The 25,618-nt window shown below is 43.9% G+C and overlaps 2 protein-coding genes across 4 annotated transcripts; one reads left to right on the top strand and one right to left on the bottom strand.

The window, feature by feature from the left end:
* The first annotated feature begins 9,107 nt into the window (after positions 1 to 9,107).
* On the top strand, positions 9,108 to 11,091 carry LOC118232488 (leptin-like). Of its 2 annotated transcripts, XM_035427525.1 has the most exons (3): positions 9,108 to 9,131; positions 9,954 to 10,123; positions 10,432 to 11,091. In XM_035427525.1, the coding sequence occupies exons 2-3, from the start codon at positions 9,974 to 9,976 to the stop codon at positions 10,795 to 10,797; spliced, it is 516 nt and encodes a 171-aa protein (XP_035283416.1). In that variant the 5' UTR covers positions 9,108 to 9,131; positions 9,954 to 9,973; the 3' UTR covers positions 10,798 to 11,091. The 2 variants fall into 2 exon arrangements, with proteins under 2 accessions (XP_035283416.1, XP_035283417.1); XM_035427526.1 differs by lacking the exon at positions 9,108 to 9,131 and having other exon boundaries at positions 9,474 to 10,123.
* Positions 11,092 to 14,426: 3,335 nt separating this feature from the next.
* On the bottom strand, positions 14,427 to 24,111 carry rbm28 (RNA binding motif protein 28). 2 transcript variants are annotated; one of them, XM_035427435.1, is made up of 20 exons: positions 23,723 to 24,111; positions 23,343 to 23,489; positions 22,800 to 22,894; positions 22,634 to 22,709; positions 22,405 to 22,497; positions 22,115 to 22,186; positions 21,906 to 21,990; positions 21,266 to 21,477; positions 21,074 to 21,137; positions 20,661 to 20,770; positions 20,016 to 20,089; positions 19,223 to 19,358; positions 19,050 to 19,114; positions 18,465 to 18,623; positions 17,228 to 17,377; positions 16,505 to 16,579; positions 15,926 to 16,170; positions 15,405 to 15,522; positions 14,799 to 14,946; positions 14,427 to 14,764 (listed from the first exon to the last, which is right to left on the bottom strand). In XM_035427435.1, exons 1-19 carry the CDS (start codon positions 23,838 to 23,840, stop codon positions 14,809 to 14,811), a joined length of 2,232 nt encoding a protein of 743 aa, XP_035283326.1. In that variant the 5' UTR covers positions 23,841 to 24,111; the 3' UTR covers positions 14,427 to 14,764; positions 14,799 to 14,808. The 2 variants fall into 2 exon arrangements, with proteins under 2 accessions (XP_035283326.1, XP_035283325.1); XM_035427434.1 differs by having other exon boundaries at positions 14,427 to 14,946.
* Between the last annotated feature and the right edge of the window lie 1,507 nt (positions 24,112 to 25,618).

Here is a 25,618-nt window from a genome sequence, read left to right as displayed (position 1 = left end):
TTTAATGCTGTAGTAAAACTCTGCAGTGTAGGACCCTAATCTAGTGCTGATGACACTATGGTCAGGTTCCGAAAGTTTTGAGTGTTCAAATGTGCTGTCAGAATTTGAATGTTATGCTGAAACTGTTGACCGTGGTGTCTGTGTAGAATTTTCAAAAACTGAATTTTACACCTGTAACTCAAATAAAACAAGTAAAGTATTGTGGTGTCGTGGTCAGAGCAGCAGTGTGGAGTAGCAGTATAATACGATGTATAAGTAAGAGTCACATGTGAATAATTAGAGGTAGTGGAAGGGATTAACATCGTTTAGAAATGTGTGTGTGTGTGTGCATGCGTCTGTGCATGCATCTGTGCACGTGCATTTGTGTGTGTATGTGTGTGTGTGTGCACATGCGTGACTGCGTACACTGCCCATGTGCTAGTGCATGTATGTATACGTGTATGTGCATATGTGTGCATGGGTACGCACATATGTGTGAGTGTGTGTTTATTTGAGTATATGTGCATCTCTATGTGTGTGCTTGTGTGTATGAATTTCAAAACAACCAGAATTAATAAATTTCATTAAATGATATTCTCATAATTTCAATAAGTACACCACAGTGAATACAGACATGGTGTGCAGAGGATGCTGAAAACTGAGAATGGCAGTATGTACCTGTGTGTGCGTGTGTGTGTGTGTGCACGTATGTATATGTGTGTGTGTGTGTGTGTGTGTGTGTGTGTGTTTCAGAAGATGCGTCACAGAAGCTCTCTTGTTCTCTGTGGATCTTTTTGCGGTCTGGGCTTGCTGTTCCCTCAGCCTGCAGCCAGGAAGCCCTTACCCCAAAAAGCATCTGCAGAGGACCCCAGCCTCGAGGAGTCATCCCTGATCCTGGACTCAGTACGCTCACACAGGCGCACACACACACGCGCATACACACAGACACACACTCATACACACACATACATGCATGCACACACACAAACACATAGACACACGCAAACATGCATACACTCACACACACATGCACACACAAACACACACACACACAATAATCAATGCACTTGGGCTAAAGATTTCAGCTGGGCTGTTTTTCTGTATAAAATACTATTCCCTGTATAATTTAATGTGTATCATAGAAAACAATAAAACCTAAAGACAAGATCATTGGTTTCTGTCCGTCTATCTACTTACGTTTGTCTATTGATCTGTTTACCTTTTGCTGTAAGAAGATGCACAAAGAGACAGATTTTCCAAGCATTTGGATGGGGGGAGTGGGTAATCTTATTCCTGTTTTATTATCACTGGGAAACAGCAGGAAGTTGACAGTGGCCAAACAGGAAGAACAGTCATCTTAGTTGCTTCTCACAACACACTGTTTAAAATATCTGATGTATATATATTTTTTTTCATTCACCGTCATGCATTAAGTACTCAGTGGTAACTGAACTGAAGCTGTAGGCTCTAATTAGTTCATACACATATGATGACACTTTAGAGTTCAGCACAAAATTCAGCACACAACATTTCACAGTTTAAGGCAATATGGCAAATTGTTTGAATTCTTTAGCCTCATTTCAATGTCACCCAAGAAATTACCAATCATGACTTCGAGTTTAATGGGTGAACCTGTGTGCAATAATTGGCAATGTGAATAAATATATGTTCCTGCTTTCTATACACAGATATCTTATCTTAGAAATGTTATTGTAACTTTGTGTTATTTTACAACATTGCAACAAGAGTGTGTATGGTAGTGGTGAATAACACTAGAAAATATTTGACAATGTTTTTTTTATCAGTCAGACTTTACAGCTATGCTTTTTGCAGAAAAACATTTGAAATATTTGCAAACCCAAAAAATCACAAGTACAACATTTTCACACCTTTACACTACCTGAAAAAATATTTTTTTAAAACATTATTTTGCTAGCTGGGTGAACATCATAAGGATAGCGAGGTCTGTTGCTGCAGTATGATCCAGCCCTGGTGACTGCTGGTTTTGGTTGTTCATCGGCACTTAATCGATCCATTCAGGCAGTGGATTACGACTTTATCTGGTTTCTCTGGTTTAAGGTGAAATAAACTTCAGCAGCAGACCCTTCTGCTCTCTAACCAGCTCTGCCTTTGCCACAGAAGCGCGGTGACGGTCTGAATAGTCCAGCAGTTGCAGTCGCTGTAATATTAATATCCCATCTGATAAGGTCAGCACAGCTTTCCAGCTACGGAGTCACAACTGCCTTCGTGTTCAGGAGACAGCGTGTGGCTGAAATAACAGGAGGTATTTTCAAACACTGGAGCAGCAACTGCCTCACCCTGTAAACCCACCCTGTAGTCTCCCTCAGAGGGGTATATAAGCCCTGCCCTGTAGTCTCTCTCAGGGGGGTATATAAGCCCCGCCCTGTAGTCTCCCTCAGAGGGGTATATAAGCCCCGCCCTGTAGTCTGTCTCAGAGGGGTATATAAGCCCCGCCCTGTATTCTCCCTCAGAGGGGTATATAAGCCCCGCCCTGTAGTCTGTCTCAGAGGGGTATATAAGCCCCGCCCTGTATTCTCCCTCAGAGGGGTATATAAGCCCCACCCTGTAGTCTCCCTCAGAGGGGTATATAAGCCCCGCCCTGTAGTCTCCCTCAGAGGGGTATATAAGCCCCGCCCTGTAGTCTGTCTCAGAGGGGTATATAAGCCCCGCCCTGTAGTCTCTCTCAGAGGGGTATATAAGCCCCGCCCTGTAGTCTCCCTCAGAGGGGTATATAAGCCCCGCCCTGTATTCTCCCTCAGAGGGGTATATAAGCCCCGCCCTGTAGTCTCCCTCAGAGGGGTATATAAGCCCCGCCCTGTAGTCTCCCTCAGAGGGGTATATAAGCCCCGCCATGTATTCTCCCTCAGAGGGGTATATAAGCCCTGCCCTGTAGTCTCCCTCAGAGGGGTATATAAGCCCCGCCCTGTAGTCTCCCTCAGAGGGGTATATAAGCCCCGCCCTGCAGTCTCTCTCAGAGGGGTATATAAGCCCCGCCCTGTAGTCTCTCTCAGAGGGGTATATAAGCCCCGCCCTGTAGTCTCTCTCAGAGGGGTATATAAGCCCCGCCCTGTAGTCTCTCTCAGAGGGGTATATAAGCCCCGCCCTGTAGTCTCTCTCAGAGGGGTATATAAGCCCCGCCCTGTAGTCTCTCTCAGAGGGGTATATAAGCCCCGCCCTGTAGTCTCCCTCAGAGGGGTATATAAGCCCCGCCCTGTAGTCTCTCTCAGAGGGGTATATAAGCCCCGCCCTGTAGTCTGTCTCAGAGGGGTATATAAGCTCCGCCCTGTAGTCTCTCTCAGAGGGGTATATAAGCCCCGCCCTGTAGTCTGTCTCAGAGGGGTATATAAGCCCCGCCCTGTAGTCTCCCTCAGAGGGGTATATAAGCCCCGCCCTGTAGTCTCCCTCAGAGGGGTATATAAGCCCCGCCCTGTAGTCTCCCTCAGAGGGGTATATAAGCCCCGCCCTGTAGTCTCCCTCAGAGGGGTATATAAGCCCTGCCCTGTAGTCTCCCTCAGAGGGGTATATAAGCCCCGCCCTGTAGTCTCTCTCAGAGGGGTATATAAGCCCCGCCCTGTAGTCTCTCTCAGAGGGGTATATAAGCCCCGCCCTGTAGTCTCCCTCAGAGGGGTATATAAGCCCCGCCCTGTAGTCTGTCTCAGAGGGGTATATAAGCCCCGCCCTGTAGTCTCCCTCAGAGGGGTATATAAGCCCCGCCCTGTAGTCTGTCTCAGAGGGGTATATAAGCCCCGCCCTGTAGTCTGTCATCAGAACCAGTGTGCTATATCTCCCTCATCAGAACCAGTGAGCTGTATTTCCCTCATCAGAACCAGTGTGCTATATCTCCATCACCAGAACCAGTGTGCTATATCTCCATCACCAGACAGACACAGACACACACACACACACACACACACATACACATGCTGGAGACTGTTGGAAGTTGGTAATTGGGCGACTGAGGTGTGTGTTGAGTGAACTTAGGTCCTGAATGACATCAGGTGAGCAAGGAAGGTCATTGACATAACCCTACTGTAGTGATCAGACAGATGTTTTGACACAGTTTAGTTGTGGGTTGGCAACTGCTTTTAAAAATGCCATCCAAATATGGCAATTTGTCTACTTTTTTCTCTGTCTTTTTGCAGACCTTGAAATTTCACCACCAAAACTAGCTGGCAGCTATGTCATTCTGCATCATCACATGATAAAAATAGACAATTTACAATGGACAACACACAGACACACTTCCCAACAATCTTTACATATCAGAAAATCATACTACCAAAAAAAATGACCACACATGATTTAATTGAATAGTTTATGTAATACTGTTTCTGTAGAATAGGCATATAGGCTACATTGACCATGGACTATTGTATAAAGAAAGTGTGATAACCATGACAGAGATGAGTTTGCTTATTTAAGAATGTTAAAAAAAACAAGTGCCACTTTCCACATATTAATAATTTTCCTCCAATGCTTGATCAGTGTCTATAATATAAGGACCGGTGAACAAACTTACTAACGTTGGGCCCGCTCTCCACGATAGGGACATGGACCTTAGGCTACCCCATTCCTTTTTTCCGCTACTGGTTCCTATTAAAGGCCTCGGAATCACCAAATCCATTGGGCACATATGAATCAGTTCTGTTTGTACAAAGCGCTAGTCCAGTTCCTTCCCTTGCCTCTAGATCCCCCTAGAGGCCGCGAGCGGAAGTGCGACTCATTTTTCTGTCTCATGAATGACGCGAGTCACCTTTACAGATAGTCTGTCTCACCGGACATCACAACACAAACCACATGTAGGAGGCGCGATTCCTACCTGTTAATTCAGCCCACATAATTCTACATCCAGCGCCTAAAATCCGATATAGAGTCAGACTAATTAAACCAAGAAGGTATCCTGAAAAAAGTGCGTTAAACGTGGGCATCATACCATTTTAACAGTGGTAAGGGGAAACTCAGTTACTGGATATCACTAAAACTTCGGTAATGCCACAGAAAAGGTGGACACACAGTTCACGGAGGAAACAGTCATTTCATGCTTTATATGTTTCCTGAAAGGCTGTTGGACAGATGTTACAGAAAATCATTGACTGAGGCTTAGCTTCTGTGAAGCTGTGGCCACACACAGATGTTTAACACCATACCCCCCATTATTCCAGACGTCTCTCATCCATCCATCATTCTACACATCCCTCGTCTCTCCTTTCACTCATCCCTCCTCTCTCCCTACACACATCCGTCTTGGCCAAAACATTCCTTACATTCTTCACACGAACGAGTCTCAGATGTAGCATAAATTTTGTATCCGATAGATCAAACTATCATTTACTTAGTGGACAGACAGATGTCAGTCACTGCTACCGGATTTAATAGTTTATAGTGTGAGAAAACGGATCGATAGGGCAGAGTTTGTCCACGTGACTGCCAGGGCAACTCCGGTTTGTTTTGGTTCACGTGTTTTTAAATGTAAACCCGAGGGTGTCTTCGGCGAGCAAATGTTGCACAATGTTTCACCAAAGTGATTGTGGGAGGTGAGGTTCAAATCCGAGGCTGCAGTCCATGTCGCCGGCCTCTGTCAAGCTGTTGCGCAAGAATACCGCTCATAAATCCCAAGCTGTTCTTTTCACCTAATGACGACGAAACAAGTGCAGCCTTTACTTTTGTATCTCACATTTTCAGGGCTTGTAAATTTACTGGACAATTTTCAACGATTATGAAAATACTATTCTTCACAAAGACGTTTCATCTGCTCGCATCTGCGACTGCCAATAAACGGTGTGCAATTCAGCCGATCAGGCTGCACCCGTGAGAACGGCTCCAAAATTCAGGAAACCACTGAACCTCGTCCAACGAGATTCTGCCAAAGACGTGGTGTACGGCGGTTTATCAAGTTACTGTTTCCATAAGCCATTAAGAATGATTATCATAACCTCAGCGTTCACGTTGTGAAAAGCACCTGCTGTATGTGTTTCACGCCCTGAAAAGCATCTGCTGCTGATTTGTTTAGCCTACATATTTAAGCGTTTCTGCGCTCTCCAAACCACGCAGTAGGCTACGTTTCGATCTTTTGATCCCTATATCTACCTACGCAAGTTACAGCAGCAAAGCTGAGACAGATTTTCAATGTGAACAAAAATAATAAATCTATAATTGGCAATGTTGATGTTTGGTATTAAAACCTGCATGTGCTTCTATAAATAGGCAAAAAAAATAAATAAACTAATTCAGGTCAGATACATTATCCTGAGTTACATTTCTGTGGCGATAGTGAACTGATATTGTAAACAGATATTGAAGAACATAGACACATAACACTTCATTAAAATGAAACCACAACCACAAGGATTTCTAAAAATACTTTACTTGGACCGCCAAGGCATGTTGAGCAACATAGCCAATCCCCTCATAAATAAATAACATTTGCCTTAAGAACTAACACCACCTACTTAAAAACAAGATAGCTGGTCCACCAATCAGTTATAAAGGACGGGTGTAAAATTTTGCAAATTCTGAATGCATATACTGAACAATACAGTACAGAGATGAATATCAAAAGCAAGATTCTATTTCATTTTCAAGTAGTCTCTATATACGTGGCACTTCCTATAATTTACAACATTGGTCAACAACATATTGCCCCCTTCCTGATTTCCTCTATTATTGCACATTTGTCACACTATTAAATTTATACAAAATGTAATATTAGACATATATATATATATATATAATTTCATTTATTTCATGAAAAACATCAAACACCCATATCACCCATGTGAAAAAGTAATTGCTCCCTTAGTTACTCAATTAACCAAATTTTATTGATAATTAGATTCAGCTGAATGAACACACACAGGCCTGACTGCAGCCAGCCCTGTTGAATCTGAACCGTATTCATATTGAACCGTAGCCATCTCTAAGGCTCTGGGACTCCACTGAACCACAGTGAGAGTCACTATCTCTAGATAGGGAACACTTGGAACATAATTTCTCCAAGGGAGCTGCAACAACTCATCCAGGAAGTCACAAAAGAATATTTCCCAGAAGAATATTCAAAGAACTGCAGGCCTCTCTAGTCTGAGCTAAGGTCAGTGTTCATGACTCCACAATAAGAAAGAGACTGGGGAAAAATGGGATTCATGGGAGAGTAGCAAGCTAGAAACGACTGCTAACCGAGACAAACATCAAACATCATTGTCTCACATTTGCAAAAAAAAGAAAAAAAGGATAATCCCCAAACTTTTTGGTATAACGTTCTATGAACAGATGAGTCAAAAGTGGAACTTATTGGATGGCATAGGTCTCACTATCTGGAGTAAAGCAAATACAGCATTTTACTGTGGGAACATTATACCAACAGTCAAGCATGGTGATGACAGTGTGATGGTGTGAGGATGCTTTGCTGCCTTGGGACCTGGATGACTTGCCATTATTGAAGGAACCATGAATTTTGCTCTGTACCAAAAAATAATTCAGGAGAATGTCCGGCTGCCTGTCTATGGGCTGAAGCTGATGCGTAATTGGGTTGTACAGTGAGGGCGTTTGAGGGCGTTTGATAACCTTTTTCATGAAAATAATAATTTTAAAAATGTGTTTTGTGTAAAATCCAGACATGACATGAACAGGCCTAATGATGACAGCGTGGGTGTGTGCTTGCATAAATTCCACATTCCTGTGGCGTTTCTGCAGAAGAGCAGGTCTGCAATTTGACTGTGCCTCTTGCCCCAGCTGTGTCAGCTGCACAGCCCTTTGACGCAGCAACTGCACAGCTCTGCCGGTGGTCAAAATAAGAAGCATGTGGCTGCGAGCTATTCACAGGCCGCACGTGTATGTGTTTGTGCGCACAGGAACCTACATGTGAATATGTCCCAAGCACATGAATATTTCAGCATTTCTTTAGTTCGGCATACATTAATATTTGAGTATGCCTAATATGGTCATTGGGTTGCTTTGGAAAAGCACACCTGTGACACCGTCCCAGAGGCAGTGACGCACCGGTTACGCACCGGTTGATTCTGCTGTGCGTCATTTCTTTGGCATGTTATTTCTTTCCTTTTTTAATGGGAGCAGAAGCCTGGTGGAAAACAAACCTATAACAGCCTGTAAGCATTGGGACAGGGACACAATTTTTGTTCTGTACTCCAGAAAATTAGACTGGAAATAAAACAATGAGCAGGTTAAAGAGCAGAATTTCAGCTTTAATTGAAGGTATTTACGTCCACATTCAGTGGTCATTGTCCCGCTGCAAGGTGCAGTGCTGTCAAGTGAGCTTTGAGGCATTTGGTTGCATCTAAGCAGATGTTTCTGCACACTTTAGAACTCATCCTGCTGCTGCTGCTGCTGCTGTCAGCCGTCACATCCTAAATAAAGACAGATGAGCCAGTTCCAGTGGTAGCCATACATGCCCAAGTCATAACAGTACCTTTATTCAGCCCTTCATCCATTATCTATACCCGCTTATCCTGAGCAGGGTTGCAGGGGGTGCTGGAGCCTATCCCAGCGTGCATTGGGCAAGAGGAAGGAATACACCCTGGACAGGCCGCCAATCTATCGCAGGGCAAAACTACCTCCACCATGTTTCAAAGATGAATGGGGTCATTTGGATCATAAGCAGTTCATTTCTTTCTACACAATTTTCTCTTTCCATTACTTAATGAACAAGTTCATTCTCAGCTCATCTGTCCACAGGAATTTGTTCCAGAACTAGATTTTACTGTACTTTTCAGCAAACTATAACCTGGTCATTCTGTTCTTGAGGCTTACCAGTGGTTTGCAGATTACGGTGTACCCTCTGAGGTTATGCTGGTGTTGTCTTCTCTTTATTTTGACCTTTGTCACAGCTATTTAAAACATAGAAAAAACACCTTTTGCACCATTAACATGTGACTTATGGAGTAGGTCCATATATTAGTATTTATTAATAAATATCCATATGAATGAGAACAGAAAGGAGGGAGATGTATACCTGTGTGTGAGCAGGGGGCTTGTTTATCTCCCAGACAGAGGAGCAGTGGACTGGGGGTAAGAGTGAGGTGAGTCACAATCATGAGTCAACATCCCACAGCTACAGTATAAAACATGCCCACTGATGGACACTGGAGAAGACTTGAACCTCCAAAACTACCACAGAGGTAAGAGTTCACTTCATCTTAGTGCTCTCTCTTGCTCTCTCTCTCTCTCTTTCTCTTTCTCTCTCTCTCTCTCTCTCTCTCTCTCATACATACTCACACACACAATCTCATAAACTTTCTATCTCCCTCAATCTCTTTCTTCCCCTTCTCTCAGTCTCACTCTCTTGCTCTCAATTCCTAATCTCTCACACACACAATCTCATACACATTCTCTTTCCCTCTCTTCTTTCCCTCCACTCAAATTGTCATTGTAAATTCTTCATTGGAATGACATATTTTGTAGTACAAGTTCATATTGTTATTTTTATTTTTATTAAAATAACTGAAGGATTAAAAGTCAATCATAAAAACAAAAACAACAGAATGAATTATATCCATTTTCATGAATCTCTCTCTTCTGACCTTGAATCAGTGCAGTTTTTTGTTGTTTTGCTTAAAACTCAAGGTCAAATATAAAAGCCAGTATTCTGCCATAGCATGGAATGCTGTGCTGCTGTTTTTCTCATTCTGTCCCAAAATAGTTGTCCTAATTGCAGTATTTCCAAGAAACCTGCTTGCGCAACAGGAAGAGTTTAAAATGTAAGGTAATATTTGCGGCCAGGATGTTTGTGGGTGTGAAAAAGAGAATTTCATTGTACAAAACAAAAAAAAAGAAAGGAAGAACAACATACAATTTAAAGCCATTGGCCATGTTCACTTATTGAAAGGAATGTACCATTCCTCCTTGGCCATGGGGACCAGCATTATTTCTGTTGATTTCTGATTTCTGATCTCTGCTGTTGTAATGGCCATGAGTGTTAAAGAGAAAATGGGCTGTTCCAGGACACACTCTCACCTGAAGAATGCATCACTTCATCATTCTTCACTGCACTTCCCTCCTCTTTCTACTGACAATGGGTAAAAGCACACCGCCCCCTGTGGACAAAATGAAGAACAACGTCAAAATGCTAGGAGAAACAGCATTAATACGGATACAAAAATTCACGAATGAGGTAATACTTCCCTCTCTGTGTTAGCAAAAATAATACACCATACATGCAAAGTAAATACGTAAGTCTTACCATTAAAAATTACCATTGTAAAACTTTTCGTACTTTGCTATAATTTGAGCATAAAGTACGGAAAGTATTACATGAAAAGATAATGTAAAATATGAATGTATTTTATTTATGCTTGGTTATTAAACAGAAATGCAAAAGTAAATTAAAAAGAAATGTACAGGTTGTGGACTGGCAATATTCCATATATATCGTTCATATATCGCATTTGCAATATTTTGACCACCGTACCACTGCAACAGTTCCAGATTTCTCCTAACATGGTGTTCAGCGGTGCAGAGTTGATCCCCAACATCACGCTGGAGACACCCCTGGGTTTGTCCTCCGTAGCGGAGAACCTCAACACTTTCCAGCTCATTTTGCTGAACCTGACCCTGGACGGCACGCTCCAAATCCGCAGTGACATTGTAGGCCTCCTGGACATTGTGCACTGGCTAGCGGCCTCCAGTAGCTGCCCCATGAAGAAACCAGCAAGTGACGGACACTTGGAAACTTTTCTCAAGACCAACATGCCTTTTCAACTCTCAATTGCCAACATTGTCTTGACCCGACTACAGGAGTTCTTAAACAAACTAATCAACAACCTAGACCAGCTGAAAAAGTGTTGATCGCCTCTGAGGGTCGAAATTGAAATCCTGCAATTCTGAAAACACGGTGTGCGTGCGCGCGTGCGCGTGCACATGCATGTAAATGTGATTTTCTCTCGTCAGGTAAGGTAAGGTTTAAGGTTGCCTATTTATAAAAGGTTAAACACTGTATTAACATTTTTGTACAAGAGCACTTACAACTATTTGAAACATTTATTATTATTATCATGAAACATATTTTTGAAGAATTCAAGTACTTAGATTACTTGTGATAAGCATTTTTATATTTCTATTGCATATTTTTGCATTTCTCTCTCTCTCACACAGTGGCATTTATATATATATAAATATTTTCCTTCTATAATTTTGTATTTTATGAATCCTATCTCCAGGCAACATGAGTATATATCCTGACCAAAGAATGTTTTTTCTAGAATATTAAAATGTTCTATTTTTCTGTAGTGTGTGTTCATTGAATGTCGCTTACATTGCCAATGAGTTGTTATTTGAACGCATCATTTGACATTCTGCTACTGTTTCAGATCAAAGGAAAACAGTACTGAGAACTTCAAGTTAGACTCATACTTTGCTTAAACAGGGCATTTGAAATGACCTAAATCCGATTTTCTCCACAAATCGTATACATATCAGATGGTTTCCCTGAAAACTCAACAGCAAATAATGACATTGACGCAGATATTGGATCATATTAGTATGTGGTCTTAAATCCGACACATATCAGGTGCTCGGTCATGTGAATTATAATTGACTGGTCTGATTATTATTTTATTTTATTTTATTTCCCCCTCAGGAGTTTGTGTTGTCACTCTCAAACAACAGTTTATGTGCACTGTTTCATAAAAATAAGAAACAAGTAGCATGTCTAAACACAAATCTCAACTGGGCACTTCCAAAATTGTGTGGACAGTCACTCTTTTACAGTTTTTTTTTTTACAATTGGTTACAAGCATTTTTCAATACGGAGTTCACTTTTTCAGAACTCTTCACTCAGTTCTCTGCACCAACGTGCAACTTGGCACAACAGTTAAATTCATGCCCAAGATGCATCAAAACTACCAAAACAATACATGCATGTTGCAAAATCAAATAATTCTAAAAAAAAAAAAAAAAAAAAACACCAGCACTAGTTTTATCCCAACATGAACACTTTTTCAATCATAACACAAAGACCTTAAAAAAAACAATAACAACAGATTACAGTAGATTACCACAGATGCAGTCTTTGAAGTAGAAGTTTTTTCTTTTGTTTCTGTTGATAGTATAACAAATGTAGAGATTATATAATGTGCTTTGTAGTCAGATGGCCTTGCAGAATGCATATCTTATTTGTTGGTTAACTAAAAAATTCTCACAATGGGTACCACTATTGAGCAGTCCAGATATGGCTCCTCAGACTAGCCTTGATTAATACCACGATTAACCACATGATCAATTATAGTAGTCCTAATCTCTACCTGCTGAATCCACCTTCATATAAAAAACTGCTACAAAGATGTCGTTTTTAACTGTATAGATGGTAATTAAATTGAAAACACCAGGGTAAGTCTCCAACTGAGATGGGAATCTGCTGTGGTTGGTCTGTTTTCATAACATCAATCAACAGTTGTTCACTAATGTCTGCATAACCCGTTCATCTGCTTTTTTCAGGATTTTGAATACATTTCAATATGCTATTTGTGATGTTGGAAATTTCTCTCCCCTTTTTATTGCAAACATTTGCAAAATGGGTTGTACATTCAGTTTTGCTGATGGTGAAGTTTGAGCGAGAAAAGAAGAAAGCTGTGGTCATTCAATGCATTTTGTGTCAAAACAATGACATAATCATGCCGCTTGTTCCCCATAGACTGTTGTGCTGTGTGTGTTTTGAAAAAGTGAACTCAGTATTGAGAAATGCTTGTAACATTGTTAAAAAATAAAAAAAATAAAAAAAAATAACTCAAATAGGCTGACACATACAAGCTAATACAGCCATTTTAAGACATCTGGTAAAGATAACTCTGAGTCAGCAGACTGATTTGATGACTGCAGATTCTCTTCATCAGGCCCAAAATATTTTTGTTTCCAATCGTGTACACCTTAAAGCATTTTACACTCTCTATGCAAGAAACAGGTACAACGACACAAAGAGCAATGCAAGGAGGTATCGTCTAAATTTTGTAGCAATAAGGCTGGAATCATACTTGAATTTTTTTGCGCTACGTGTACAGGAAGCGGGTGCGTCCCGGGCAACATTGTTCACATTCCCGTCCGCTTACTTTTTTGGGGGTGGAGGTTTAAAAAGTATATCCATTAGTGGGAGGATCAGGGCTTCTCTTTGAATGATTCCGCCATCCTTCCTGGCTTCCTAGACTCCTAGCATGTCGCATCACTAGGCATAAAACACATACTGCCTCCCACCGTTTCCGTGGGTATTGCACCTTACAGACGCGTAGCCTTAATCTTTGAGGATGTGCACAAACAACGCCACTTTTAAACACCCCACTCCAAGGTTACCTGCTCTTCTCAGATTAGCCACGGGTGCCACCTTGTGGATTAGCAGTTTATGACTTCGGACAGGGCGAAAATAAGACCGTAAAACGCGCCTATGGTATGTAAGCACAGAGCGTCCCTATGTCCCAAATCTGCGGGGTGTCTGGTTCCTGTGTAGATTATCTCCTAATCTACACAGGATTATATCTTGTGTAGATTATTATAAAGACTGAAGCGGTTTTAGCCGTGCGCTACCGCAAAGCATCTTATAGAAATCAAATTCATGGTGCTGCCCTGATACAGCGTACCTCAATACTGAGGAGCATGACCTCGGTGCTGGGGGCTCCCTGTGTGCCATTCCATTCAGTGTGTTTGATTAGCAATATCCTTCCATCCATCCATCCATCCATGATCTTTACCCGCTTATTCCTGCTCAGGGTCGTGGGAAACACTGGAGCCTATCTCAGCATGCATCGGGCGAGAGGCAGGAATGATCAACAATACACTAGTTTAAAAGGATTTCAGTACTTTAGAGCTTTCAACCTTAAACTGATTCAGAGCATTACAGTACAATTAGACTACATAACAATTCTTCTCTTTTTACACTTGAAGGTGATATTTCACTGAATAAAATGTTCAGCAATTTTCTCTTAAATTACCTGAATTATCTGCTTTACCTAAACAGAAGTAAGAAGGTGACAGACCTCCCAACAGTCAAAAACATAACTTCCCAAATGTTTATGATCATAACAGGATGAGACAAAGGAGATTGTGTGAAAGCCTAACTGGATATAATCAGATTTGTGTTTGAACTAATATGCTAAAAACAAACAGCTTCAAATTGTGTGTTCAAAACATAACATGGTCTCCCCTCCTTCACCCAAAGAACTTCCTTAACACCCCCCCACCACCCCACCCCCCCCCCCCCCCCCCACCCCCCCCCCCCCCCCCCCCACCCCCCCCCCCCCACCACCCCAAAGCCCAGTGAACCACTGCAACCAACCCCCTGACCTCCCCCCCCAACCCCACCAACCCCTCAGCCAACCCAAAAGCACGAGCAATACTGTTCGCCATGAAAAACATTCTTGGAAAATATAAAAATATTATTGAAATTGAACAATGAGGAAATCTTCCAAGAATTCAAAATCTCATACTTGTGGTCACTGTTTGAATAGCAGTTTATTATTCTGAAGCATAGTTTCATTTCTTCTATTTTTTTTAAATATGAAATATCCCAACATAAACTTCAAAAGTAAAAACATCTTGTACTGAATTATCCCTGTTACAGTAGAAATATTTCAAAAACAAGGACAGCCTAGTTCTTTTCAAACTATTTTTAAAATGTGGCTACCTGTACAAACACTTTCCGAATGTATGTTGATCTGTAAAAATACAAAACGGGACACCAGTCAGTCACAGCTCCTAATCTTTGCAAAATAGCAGCACACACACACGCTCACTCATTAGCACGTACACACATGTACACACACACACACACACACACACACACACACACACACACACAGACACACGACTGAGGAATCAGCTGCTGAACCACTTGCTCTTCTTGACCGCTGGTGCTTTGGGATTTCCCAGAATCCTCTTCTTGTACTGCTCGACCAGACTGTCGAACCGCTGGTCCTCCTTGTTTCGCCCCATCTTCTTGGGCATCTTGGCAGCCTGCAAAGCAAAGACAGACTGTCATTCAAACTCATACGGCTCCCTTCCTCTTCGCCACCACCACCAACGTCGTCATGGTCAACGTTGTCATTGCGTTCCCGGTCACACCCAGTTCTCGACGACTCTCACAGTAGAACGGGGGGCTTTGGCTGGTCTCCACCTTGTCTCTGAGCCCCAGCTTTCGATTGGCTCATCTAAATCAGGTCGTAAAAAACTCACCTGTTCTCGTGGACCGTTTCCTATCCATCTGCACTTTTAGCTAATTAGCAATATACATTTAATTTGAAGTGCTCTGTAATGTATGCACGAATGCACTAAACCGGACCTTTCTGTGCTGCCTTCTACGTTGTAGCACACAGCAAAAGAGGGAGCAATAAAGACGGGAGGGAGAAAAAGACTGAGGGCCAGTAGAGAGACTGTGGAGGCAGTGAACAGACTGAGGGAACAGTAGAATTTACCCGTTTTTGGGGCTGTATCTGTTTCTCCACGGAGAGAGAACCTTTTCGCTCCTTCCTGCCAGGCCGGCCCTCCTTCCTCTTGGGGGGGGCGGGTTGAGCTTTCCCCCGGTCCCGTTTCCTGGGAAACAAGTTTCAAAAATTACCATTAACAAACAACCACAAGATCACTAATAACATCACCCAAATTACCAAGTCCCCACAGCCAAGGCTGATGTTTACATTAGTGGGAAACAGGAGCCCTGCTCCAAACAGAGTAACAACATTCACATTTACTGACGCTCCAGAGAAAGGGAAATTTATACTTGACCATGTGCTGGTCAACACTTTGACCCCTTAGGTCACAATTAAATAAAATGACAGGGGTTTTAAGTTTTACTTCCAGATTATATCACATTGACTCTGTGCTTTACTTTTCTGGAGTACAAGTTTATTCCCTTACAAGAATCTTGCTCTATCGCCTGAGGGATTGAGCAGGGTTACCTGATTTTCGGCTCTTGTTATGAGGGGAGGGGCGGGTTTACCTGATCTTTGGCCCTCGATGTGAGGGGAGGTGCAGGACTTTCTTGCGTTTCTTCCCATCGGGCAACTCCACCTGCTCCACCTCGGGTTTGGTCTTGAACCCAGAGAAAGGTGTGGACACGCCCACCCGCGGACCCCTGGCTCCGCCCTGAGGTGCCGCTTCCTTAGGACCTCCGCTCCCCCGTTTCGGCGGAGGCCCTGCCCCGCCTGGGGCCACGCCCTGGGCTCCGCCCTTTTTCAAACGCTGCTGCAAAACAGAAACACCCAGATTTACTCAAATGCCCCCAACCACCTACCAACTCCATACTGAGCCTGGCCACACCCACCATCTACACTGAGCCTGGCCACACCCACCATCAACTCTGAGGCGGGACACACACTCACACTCACAACATGCTTTGAGCCCGGCCACGCCCACAAACTACTCGCTCCCACAGTAGACATGCCCACTTAATGTCAACTAAAGCGGGTGTCAGCCATACTGAACAGCTTTATACGGTCTTGAATGCAGAATTAAAGCAGTGTTTTTAAAAGCAGCGGATTACAGCGTCTCCACGGTGACGGCTACTGAAGTCTCTCACCTTGTAGTTCTGTGAGCGCATCTCTTTCAGCTTCAGCTTCCTACCGTCTTCAAGGGAGAACTCCACTATGGGCCTCTGCAAGACCAAGGTCAAAGTTCAGACTACACTCAAACACAGCACAGTTCCATTTTCATGCAAGACTACAGTCAATTTAAACAATCAGAATTCAAGGCTATTATGAATGTGAAGATTCATTCAGAAATTAAGCAAATTACATTGTTTTTATGCAGTCATACTTCATACACAAACACCAGACTAACCCATGAGGAAACAACATTATGTTTTATTCAGAACAAAAAGTACACATCCCCATGTACTAGCAAAACCTACTGTGTTTGGGCAAAAATTTTCCTGTAAAGTTCAACCCGTGAAAAACATGGAGACTGATCAATTTAAACACAGTAGTGTGGCCAATTCAAATACAATAGTTAAATTTGACTCAGGCTCCCATAATTCATTGCCAAAATTTTTTTGTGATGTTCACGCGTTTTTGGTGAAAAGCCGAATGGGAATTGTAGTACGGTGCCCAATCGGCGGACACAACAGACATTTTTAAATGTTTGCATAATTTACAAAAAAAGAACTCTGGAATATTTAGTTAAATTAGTATCATGATAAACAAAAGTAACACCACACAGACTGAACTAAGAGTGTCACACACAACGGGCATGTGCAAACGGGTGTGGCCAGTTGCCATGGCAGCAGGCGGGGCGTGTCGCTCACCTTCAGCGGGCCGAAGATTTCGGGGTTGTTGTTGAGGTGTCGCAGGGCGCTGAGGGCGTGCTCATGTTCTTGAAACTGAACGAAGCCGTACCCCAACGAACGCCCCAAAACCTTCCCGCCCTCCGGTTTCCTGTCATACATCACACGGCACTACAAAGAGAAAGAGAGAGTGAACAAAACAAAACAATACATAATGAAAAGGACAGACCATTTAATCCATGTAGACTCTAAACCAGACTTAGTTAGTTACATAGAGAGAATCCCACATATGTATTTCTGGCACCTGGAGCTGCACCAAGTAGGAGGGGCCTAGCTCCAAAGGGGCATGGCCTAATTCCAAGCAGGAGGGTTATGTTGCGGTTAGGTTTAAGTTGTGGTTAGGTTTATACTAAACTCTGCCCGTTTGGAGCAGTGTCACACTTTAAAATATTAAATTAAAACTTTACAAATTCTGTTTGAAAACAAATAATTTCATTACAGATAGTCATCTCGTTGTGAATATCTAAATTACCCATAATTCTAAGGGTCATTTTTCCAGTGTACCGAGTGCAGAGCACTAACAACCTCACCCAATCCTACCCCCCCCCCCCCCCCCCAAAAAAAACATTAACCAATCCTGCCACCCCCTCTAACAACCTTACCCAATACGGCCACCCCCTCTAACAAACTTACCCAATACGGCCACCCCCTCTAACAAACTTACCCAATACGGCCACCCCCTCTAACAAACTTACCCAATCCCACCACCCCCTCTAACAAATTTACCCAATCCCACCACCCCCTCTAACAAATTTACCCAATCCCACCACCCCCTCTAACAAACTTACCCAATCCCACCACCTCCTCTGACAACATTACCCAATCCCACCGCTCTACATGACTATAAACAATGCCCAGCTGCTCCTCCCTCACAGGTGAGAGCTGTGGCCCCTCCCCCGTCCGCTCCTCCCTCACAGGTGAGAGCTGTGGCCCCTCCCCCACCCGCTCCTCCCTCACAGGTGAGAGCTGTGGCCCCTCCCCCGCCCGCTCCTCCCTCGCAGGTGAGAGCTGTGGCCCCTCCCCCGCCCGCTCCTCCCTCGCAGGTGAGAGCTGTGGCCCCTCCCCCGCCCGCTCCTCCCTCGTAGGTGAGCGCTGTGGCCCCTCCCCCGCCCGCTCCTCCCTCACTGGTGAGAGCTGTGGCCTCTCCCCCGTCCGCTCCTCCCTCGCAGGTGAGCGCTGTGGCCCCTCCCCCTCTCACCTCGGTGATGCGGACGCCCTTCCCCCCGCCGGCGGCCTTCAGACACATGGCCCGCAGCCGCTTCTGGTCCACCGACTTGGGCAGGTTGTGGACGCACAGGCGCGTCTTCGACACGAACACGTTCATGTCCCGCAGCTTCACCCTCTTCAGCTCCTCGAACTGCGATCGAAACAGAGGGCGCTCCCATCAGCACTGCACGGTTATGACCGGACCTGGCTCAAATGCGTATTTCTTTCGGATTCAAATGCTTTTCTGTGCTCTACTGACCTTGCCTGGGGTAACTGAGCCTGCCAATTCGACCAGAAGGCAGGGATTTGCTCTTTTTGAGAGTATTTCATCGGTTCCAATACACCAGACAAGATCAGTATAGCGTAGATAAGTATTTGAATTCAAAACAAATACGTATTTGACCCAGGCCTGGTTATGATTATGAGAAATATACCGTGGCTATAATAGTGTTATAGCTATGACCACTATCAGTGTGTTATAGTTGTGAGCATTATGATCATATTTCAGAAAGCTGTGTTATGGATATGTGAGTTATGGTTATTCCGGTTATGAGATCTGTGTTCCGGTGAAGCCCACCCTTTCTCTTTTCGCCATGTCCGCTGCCGGCACGCCCTCGGCGGCTTTGGTTCCCGCGCGGATCACTGCCAAAAAAAAACCACACCGTCAGAGTGAGGGACAGCCAGCAAACGTCATTTTACCGTGTACGTGCGCGTGATTGGCTGATCTCTGTGGGAGGCGGAGACACTCACGGCCTTCTCTGGCAAGGTAAAGGTTCCTGGTTCCGGTCTGGACTTTGACTTTCTTATCCTTCAGCTTCACTGCGTCCTCCCGGCTCACGGCCAGCACGACGTTCAGCTTCCGCCCGTCGACTACCACACCCCCGCCCTGAGAGACACAACCAAACACTCACACCCCCGCCTTGAAACGCACAACCAAACACTCACACCCCCACCCTGAGAGACACAACCAAACACTCACACCCCCGCCCTGAGAGACACAACCAAACACTCACACCCCCGCCCTGAGAGACACAACCAAACACTCACACCCCCGCCCTGAAACGCACAACCAAACACTTACACCCTTGCCCTGAGAGACACAACCAAAAACTCACACCCCCGCCCTGAGAGACAACCAAACACTCACACCCCCGCCCTGAGAGACACAACCAAACACTCACACCCCCACCCTGAAACGCACAACCAAACACTCACACCCCCGCCCTGAAACGCACAACCAAACACTTACACCCTTGCCCTGAGAGACACAACCAAACACTCACACCCCCGCCCTGAGAGACACAACCAAACACTCACACCCCCGCCCTGAGAGACACAACCAAACACTCACACCCCGGCCCTCAAACGCACAACCAAACGCTCACACCCCCGCACTGAAACACACAACCAAACATTCACACCCTCGCCCTGAAACACACAAACACTCACACCCTCGCTCTTAAACACACAGCCACACCACACCACACGCGGCGGAGCAGGTTGCAGCAGGTTGATCTGGGGGGTGAGACCTGTTCTCACTCACCTCTGATTCGTCCCGAGCAGCAGCAAGGCACCGATCTGTAGCCTCCTTCAGTTTGAACTGAGCAAAAGCACAGCCTGTACAAACACAGCAAATACACATCATACACAGCCTGTACAGACACAGCAAATACACATCACACACAGCCTGTACAAACACAGCAAATACACATCATACACAGCCTGTACAGACACAGCAAATACACATCACACACAGCCCGTACAAACACAACGAATACACATCACACACAGCCTGTACAATCATACACAGCCTGTACAAACACAGCAAATACACATCACACACAGCCTGTACAAACACAGCAAATACACATTATACACAGCCTGTACAGACACAGCAAATACACATCACACACAGCCTGTACAAACACAGCAAATACACATCACACATAGTATGTACAAACACAGTAAATATACATCACACACAGCATGTACAAACACAATAAATACACACCACACAGCCTGCAAGAACACATCAAATACACATCACACACAGTATGTAAAAACACAGCAAATACACACCACACACAGCCTGCACAAACACAGCAAATATGCATCACACAACTTGTACAAACACAGCAAATACACACCACAAGTGTATATCAGTGTGTTTAGGCGGTGGAGCACAGACCTTTGGAGTGCTCGGTGTCAGGGTGCAGGACGATGCGGATGTACTTTAGCTCCCCAAACCTCAGCAGAACTTCCTCTAACCCCTCCTCTTCTGTGTCAAAGGAGAGGTTCCTGTAAGAGGGAGCAAGAGAGAGTGAGAAAGAGGGACGGAGAGAGGGCATGAGAGAGAGAGTGGGTGTGGGGAGAGAGGGTGGGAGAGATAAGCAAGGAGAGAGGATGGGACGAGACAAGGAAGGAGAGAGAACAGAGTAAGAGGGAGGGAGGGAGGAGAGAAAGTGAGAGAGAGACAACGGACAACACAGACTGGGCTTGCAACCCCAAAGTTATACGTTTGATTCCCAGGTCGGGGCCTCCTCTTGTACCCTAGAGCAAGTCACATCTCTCCTACGCTATGCCTCTCCTCATCTCCCTCACCTGATGAACACAGTCTTTCCCTCCTGGACGTCTGATGGCAACAGCTTCTTTTTGGCAGGACGTTCTTTAAGAAGAATTACAGAATATAATGAAATAGAAAAGAGCTGTTACTGATCATTTTAAAAGTGCACAATAAAGATCAAATATGGGAATGAATGGCTGAGTGAATGAATTGTCAAAACATGGTTGCACCTTCATCATCGTCTTCGTCGTCATCATCATCATCGTCGTCGTCATCATCGTCGTCGTCGTCGTCGTCATCATCTTCGTTGTCATCATCAGATCCGACGTCGCTGTGATCGGAGTCCTCGTCTTCCTCGACTTCCTCGCTGTCACTCCCAGACTCCCCTTCCTGTTCCACAGCCTTGGCGCTGTGCTGGACTTCCTGTGCCACAGCCTTGCCGCTGTGTCAGAGAGCGAGAGCTCAAATTCAGACCGCCATCTTCCACACCCCTGCAGACTGGGATTGCCTCAGAGAGCTGCCCAGCAAAGGCTGGAATGGGCTTGTTTTTTGGGGGAGGCTGGAGCAGAAGCTTGCCCTAGCAGTATTCTGAACCATAAATCTCAAAAACAACACCCAAGATGACATGAACACACACTGCACAGACAAACAGGGGAAACTGCGGTTAATATGGAAAACGTCCTGATTGGCCAGTTCTGTTACAGGTAGACCACACCTTTGACTTGTTTCAGAGGCAAACCTGCCCACGAGTGCCCTGAGCAGAGTGTGTAGGCACTGTTAGAACCCCAGGATCAATTCAGACAGCCCTAGCTAGAATACTAGTGTCCTTATACTATGCCCCAGGGTGTGTGAGACACTACAGCTTCCTACCCTGGCTTTTCGGACATCTCTTCTTCCTCTTCTTCAGAGTCTTCCTCAACCTGCTTTGCCGCTTCTTCGGGCTGCTGGGCATTTCCTGTGTAATAGGAAAAACAACGGCTGTAAAACACAAACAGCGCTGTCACCCATGATCACAGCCTGGTCATGAACCCAGGCCACATTGGACTGTTTTATACACAGCTGAGAAGGCTGCAGCTTACCTGAGGAGGTCGTTGGCTGAGTGGAAACATATTTGTCCTTAGCGACGGCCCAGTCCACCGCCACCTTCCTGCCTGCACACACAGGACTGCTTTTAAAACACGGGCAGACATGCTGTCCCACAAGAACAGGAAACTGACCAACCTATTTAACCCTTAAAGTGAAGGCTCTTCAGTGTTTACAAATTAAACATGGGATTGGCATCTCTTGTTCCAATGAGAAATGACTTCAAAATGAGCAGTCCAGTGCTGATTGGACACACTCACAGAGACAGGAAGTAAATGATATGAACCTTTGATCTCTTTCAGGTTTGTGGCTTTCAGGGCTTTTCCTGCCTGAAGGACGTTCTTCAGCTGGACAAAGGCGAAGCCCCGCATCTTCCCATCTGTATAGATATACACATGTACACACACACACACACAAATACATATGCATAAACACAGGTATATACACCAGTGAATATTCAACAAGTCAACCACCCTTGGCTCATCACCATGGTTACACAATTAATGCAGTCATACCTGGTTTGAGAGGAATGTTAACGTCCAGAACTGTTCCAAACTCAGAGAACACCTGCCTCAGGTCCTCTTCAGAACACTAAGAAGTACAGAGACAAACACTCAATGCACAACCCAGACCCTGGAAGGTTTTGGATCAGATCTGAATGAAGAGTTCCCAGTCCTCTACCTTAAAACTGAGATTCCTTATGATCAGTCTGGCCTTCTTCTGGTAGTTTTTCAAATCTTTAGGCTTCTTCTCTACGGGTGCCTCTTCCTTGGGCGCTGAATTCAGAGAAAAGGGAGCAGATGTTATTGGGTAAATACACAATCAGGTTCCTGTCCTGGGGTTACAAACAAACCGTGGAAAGAGAGAGGGAGCACTAGTCGTGTAACCGGATCCCCAATTGGCCCTCATCCCCATTTCCAAATTTCCAACTTTTTTTATACTTCCGGTTGTGGTCAGACTACAACTCCCACCCCCCAAAGTACTGCAGGTAAGTGAAGAACAGGGTGGGCAAAGCTGTGAGCTCCAGCCTTCATCTCACCACAGTTCATTTCACAAAGAGAAAAATAAAAACACTATTTGAGCTTCACAGCGCACAAAATTAATGTGGGAGTTTTTGAGGCAGTGAATTTCTAATTACCGAAAAAATGAAAAACACGTCTTAGAACAGATCTGAGCAAATTTTGACAATGCATCTGTGTGGTAACAGGGGGAGGCAGATCTTACCTGCTTTCTTCTTGTCATTCTGTTTCCTCTTTGCCACAACCACCGATATTTTCTTCCCATCGTACTCCTTAATCTCACTCAGTGCCCTCTTAGAATCCTCCTCCATAGCAAAAGTTACATATCCAAACCCACGGCATTTATCAGCACCTAGAATTTAACAAATTTACAACTGAACAAAATACCAGAATTATGCTATAACCTGGTTATGAACTGGAGATGCAAATTAATGAATGCAACGAAATAAACTGAAATGTGTCCATTAGGAATGAGTAGACATCTACGCATCTTCCAGGGGTGACAAGCTAGCTAAAACGCCGCTGTCCGTGCAGGCTATATTTTGTCTATAAATCGGCACGTGCATTGCTGTTTTATTCGCTTACCTTTTTCTTTTACCACAAAACAGTGCTTTAACGGCCCAACTTCAGAAAATACTTCCTCCAAACGTCCATTTGTTGCTGACGCTGGCAAACCCCTAACGAATAATGTTGAGGCAGCCATGGCTAGCTACTATTCACCAGGAGCAATGCTCTCACTGCAGGGAATACAGCTAAACGGTGTCCCGTTGCCAAACTTTTTTCTGACTTCTTTCCTTGCCGTGCGTCGTGATAGTAAGTGATGACAAAACGTAGAATTAGCAATAACAAAACGTTTAATAACTCTTGAAACGTACATTCAAACGAAAAAATGATTAAATATATTAGCCATGCAAGCCACACGCCTGTCACAGGCGGCTGCCATCTTTAAGATGAAACGGAAGTTCTCTACTGAAAACATCCGTTTGAAAACATTACTACCGTTCTTTCGTTCCGGGTTGTTTCTTGAAGCTAAACTTAAATGATCAAACAATACAAAATATTGGCAGTTAGAATGGAATAGCTTTATTTTTTCCCAGGGGAACCTCAGGTCATTCGCTTACAAATCATCGTTTAATGAGATGAACGTGAAAAAAACATGTAGCACCATTTCACAACTTACGTTTATGAAATTAGTTCAAAAACTTGGAATATTTGCTTATGCGTCTGTTTTATAAATACATTTGACTCACATTTAAACAGTACTATATGGATTGTTTTCGATTTGACAGAGATCTTTGCAGAAATATTATAAAGCATATACCATAAATATTTACTTTGAAAGTAAGAACTGTTATTTAATATTCATGAACTAGAACACACAAAACAGTGAATCAGCAATTATATCTATCCCACCAAATGCTCCAAACATAAAGGCTGTTGCACTGGAACTGCAGAAAGCTCACACGTAATGTAGCAAACAGACAGTATGAATGGTTCAGCCTTGCCTTTTTATAAAACAGCTAAAGATAACACTGAAGTCATTCAGATACACTGACCCTGACCTTGGTCCAATCAGTAGAAACACGGCAGAACATTACACAAAATAATGAGGCAGTATTTCAGTCGCTGAGACACTATGAACTACTGTTATGGCTAAAATATCGAAAACATTTTTTCTGTAGTTTAAAAGAAAAAGTACACACAATTTCAAACACCTGTCTGGAATTCCGGCACCTTCATAACAAGCATATATGCAGAACTAAGACAGTGTGAAATAGTGTTTCAGTTGTGCGTAACAAACCAAAAACATGGAAGTTCCCAGAAATCAGTGAGAACAGCCTGTATTGTAAACAATGTATGAGGACGACGGGGGACCTGGGTCAAACATATCGGTTGAAAGACTGCAGCTCGTTCGATGGAGGTAAAATTGGAAAACACTCTTGCAGATCCCTGAGTATTTTCAATAAAACAATTTACTAACCAAGAGGTAAAACCAAATGAGTGAGTTATTTCATTCGGTTACTCAGGCGGATGTACTTGCGTCCTCTTGCAGACACTTTACATTGGAGTGCCAGTTAAAACAAATGTAATGCAAAGTAATATATTTCACTGGTAAAGCTCTCCAAGGCCCCATTTACACCTGGTCATTTCATGCAACTTGTATCTAGACTGTATCCAGAAAATAACCACTTGTGCATTTACACTTGCTAGTCAGATGCATGTCACAATACATTTCCTGTGTTAAGTCAATTAGGGTATCTACTTTACTTCCATATGAGGTCATTTAAAAATAATAGCTAAGAGACAGATTTATTTCAGATTTTATGTACTATATGAAATTGTCAGTGGGTCAAAAGTTTACATACACTTTGTTAGTATTTGGTGGCGTTGCCTTTGAATTGCTCACTCGTTTTCCTCCATACATAGCGCTGATCATTATGGCCAAACAGTTCAATTTTTGCTTCATCCGAGCAGAGAACA

This window comes from Anguilla anguilla, chromosome 7, assembly GCF_013347855.1.
Source record: "Anguilla anguilla isolate fAngAng1 chromosome 7, fAngAng1.pri, whole genome shotgun sequence".
NCBI lineage: Eukaryota > Metazoa > Chordata > Actinopteri > Anguilliformes > Anguillidae > Anguilla > Anguilla anguilla.
The sequence above is the reverse complement of the archived record's forward strand: the minus strand, read 5'-3'. Positions and strand labels throughout refer to the sequence as shown.

What these genes read in the sequence shown, in the direction of transcription:
- LOC118232488 (XM_035427525.1), top strand. Translation starts at nt 9,974, where the DNA reads ATGCATCACTTCATCATTCTTCACTGCACTTCCCTCCTCTTTCTACTG. An exon ending in TACAAAAATTCACGAATGAG is followed by an intron (nt 10,124 to 10,431) that starts GTAATACTTCCC and finishes CCACTGCAACAG; the next exon opens with TTCCAGATTTCTCCTAACAT.
- rbm28 (XM_035427434.1), bottom strand. Translation starts at nt 23,840, where the DNA reads ATGGCTGCCTCAACATTATTCGTTAGGGGTTTGCCAGCGTCAGCAACA. An exon ending in TAAGGAATCTCAGTTTTAAG is followed by an intron (nt 22,710 to 22,799) that starts GTAGAGGACTGG and finishes TGTACTTCTTAG; the next exon opens with TGTTCTGAAGAGGACCTGAG. An exon ending in CGACGAAGACGATGATGAAG is followed by an intron (nt 21,138 to 21,265) that starts GTGCAACCATGT and finishes TTCTTCTTAAAG; the next exon opens with AACGTCCTGCCAAAAAGAAG.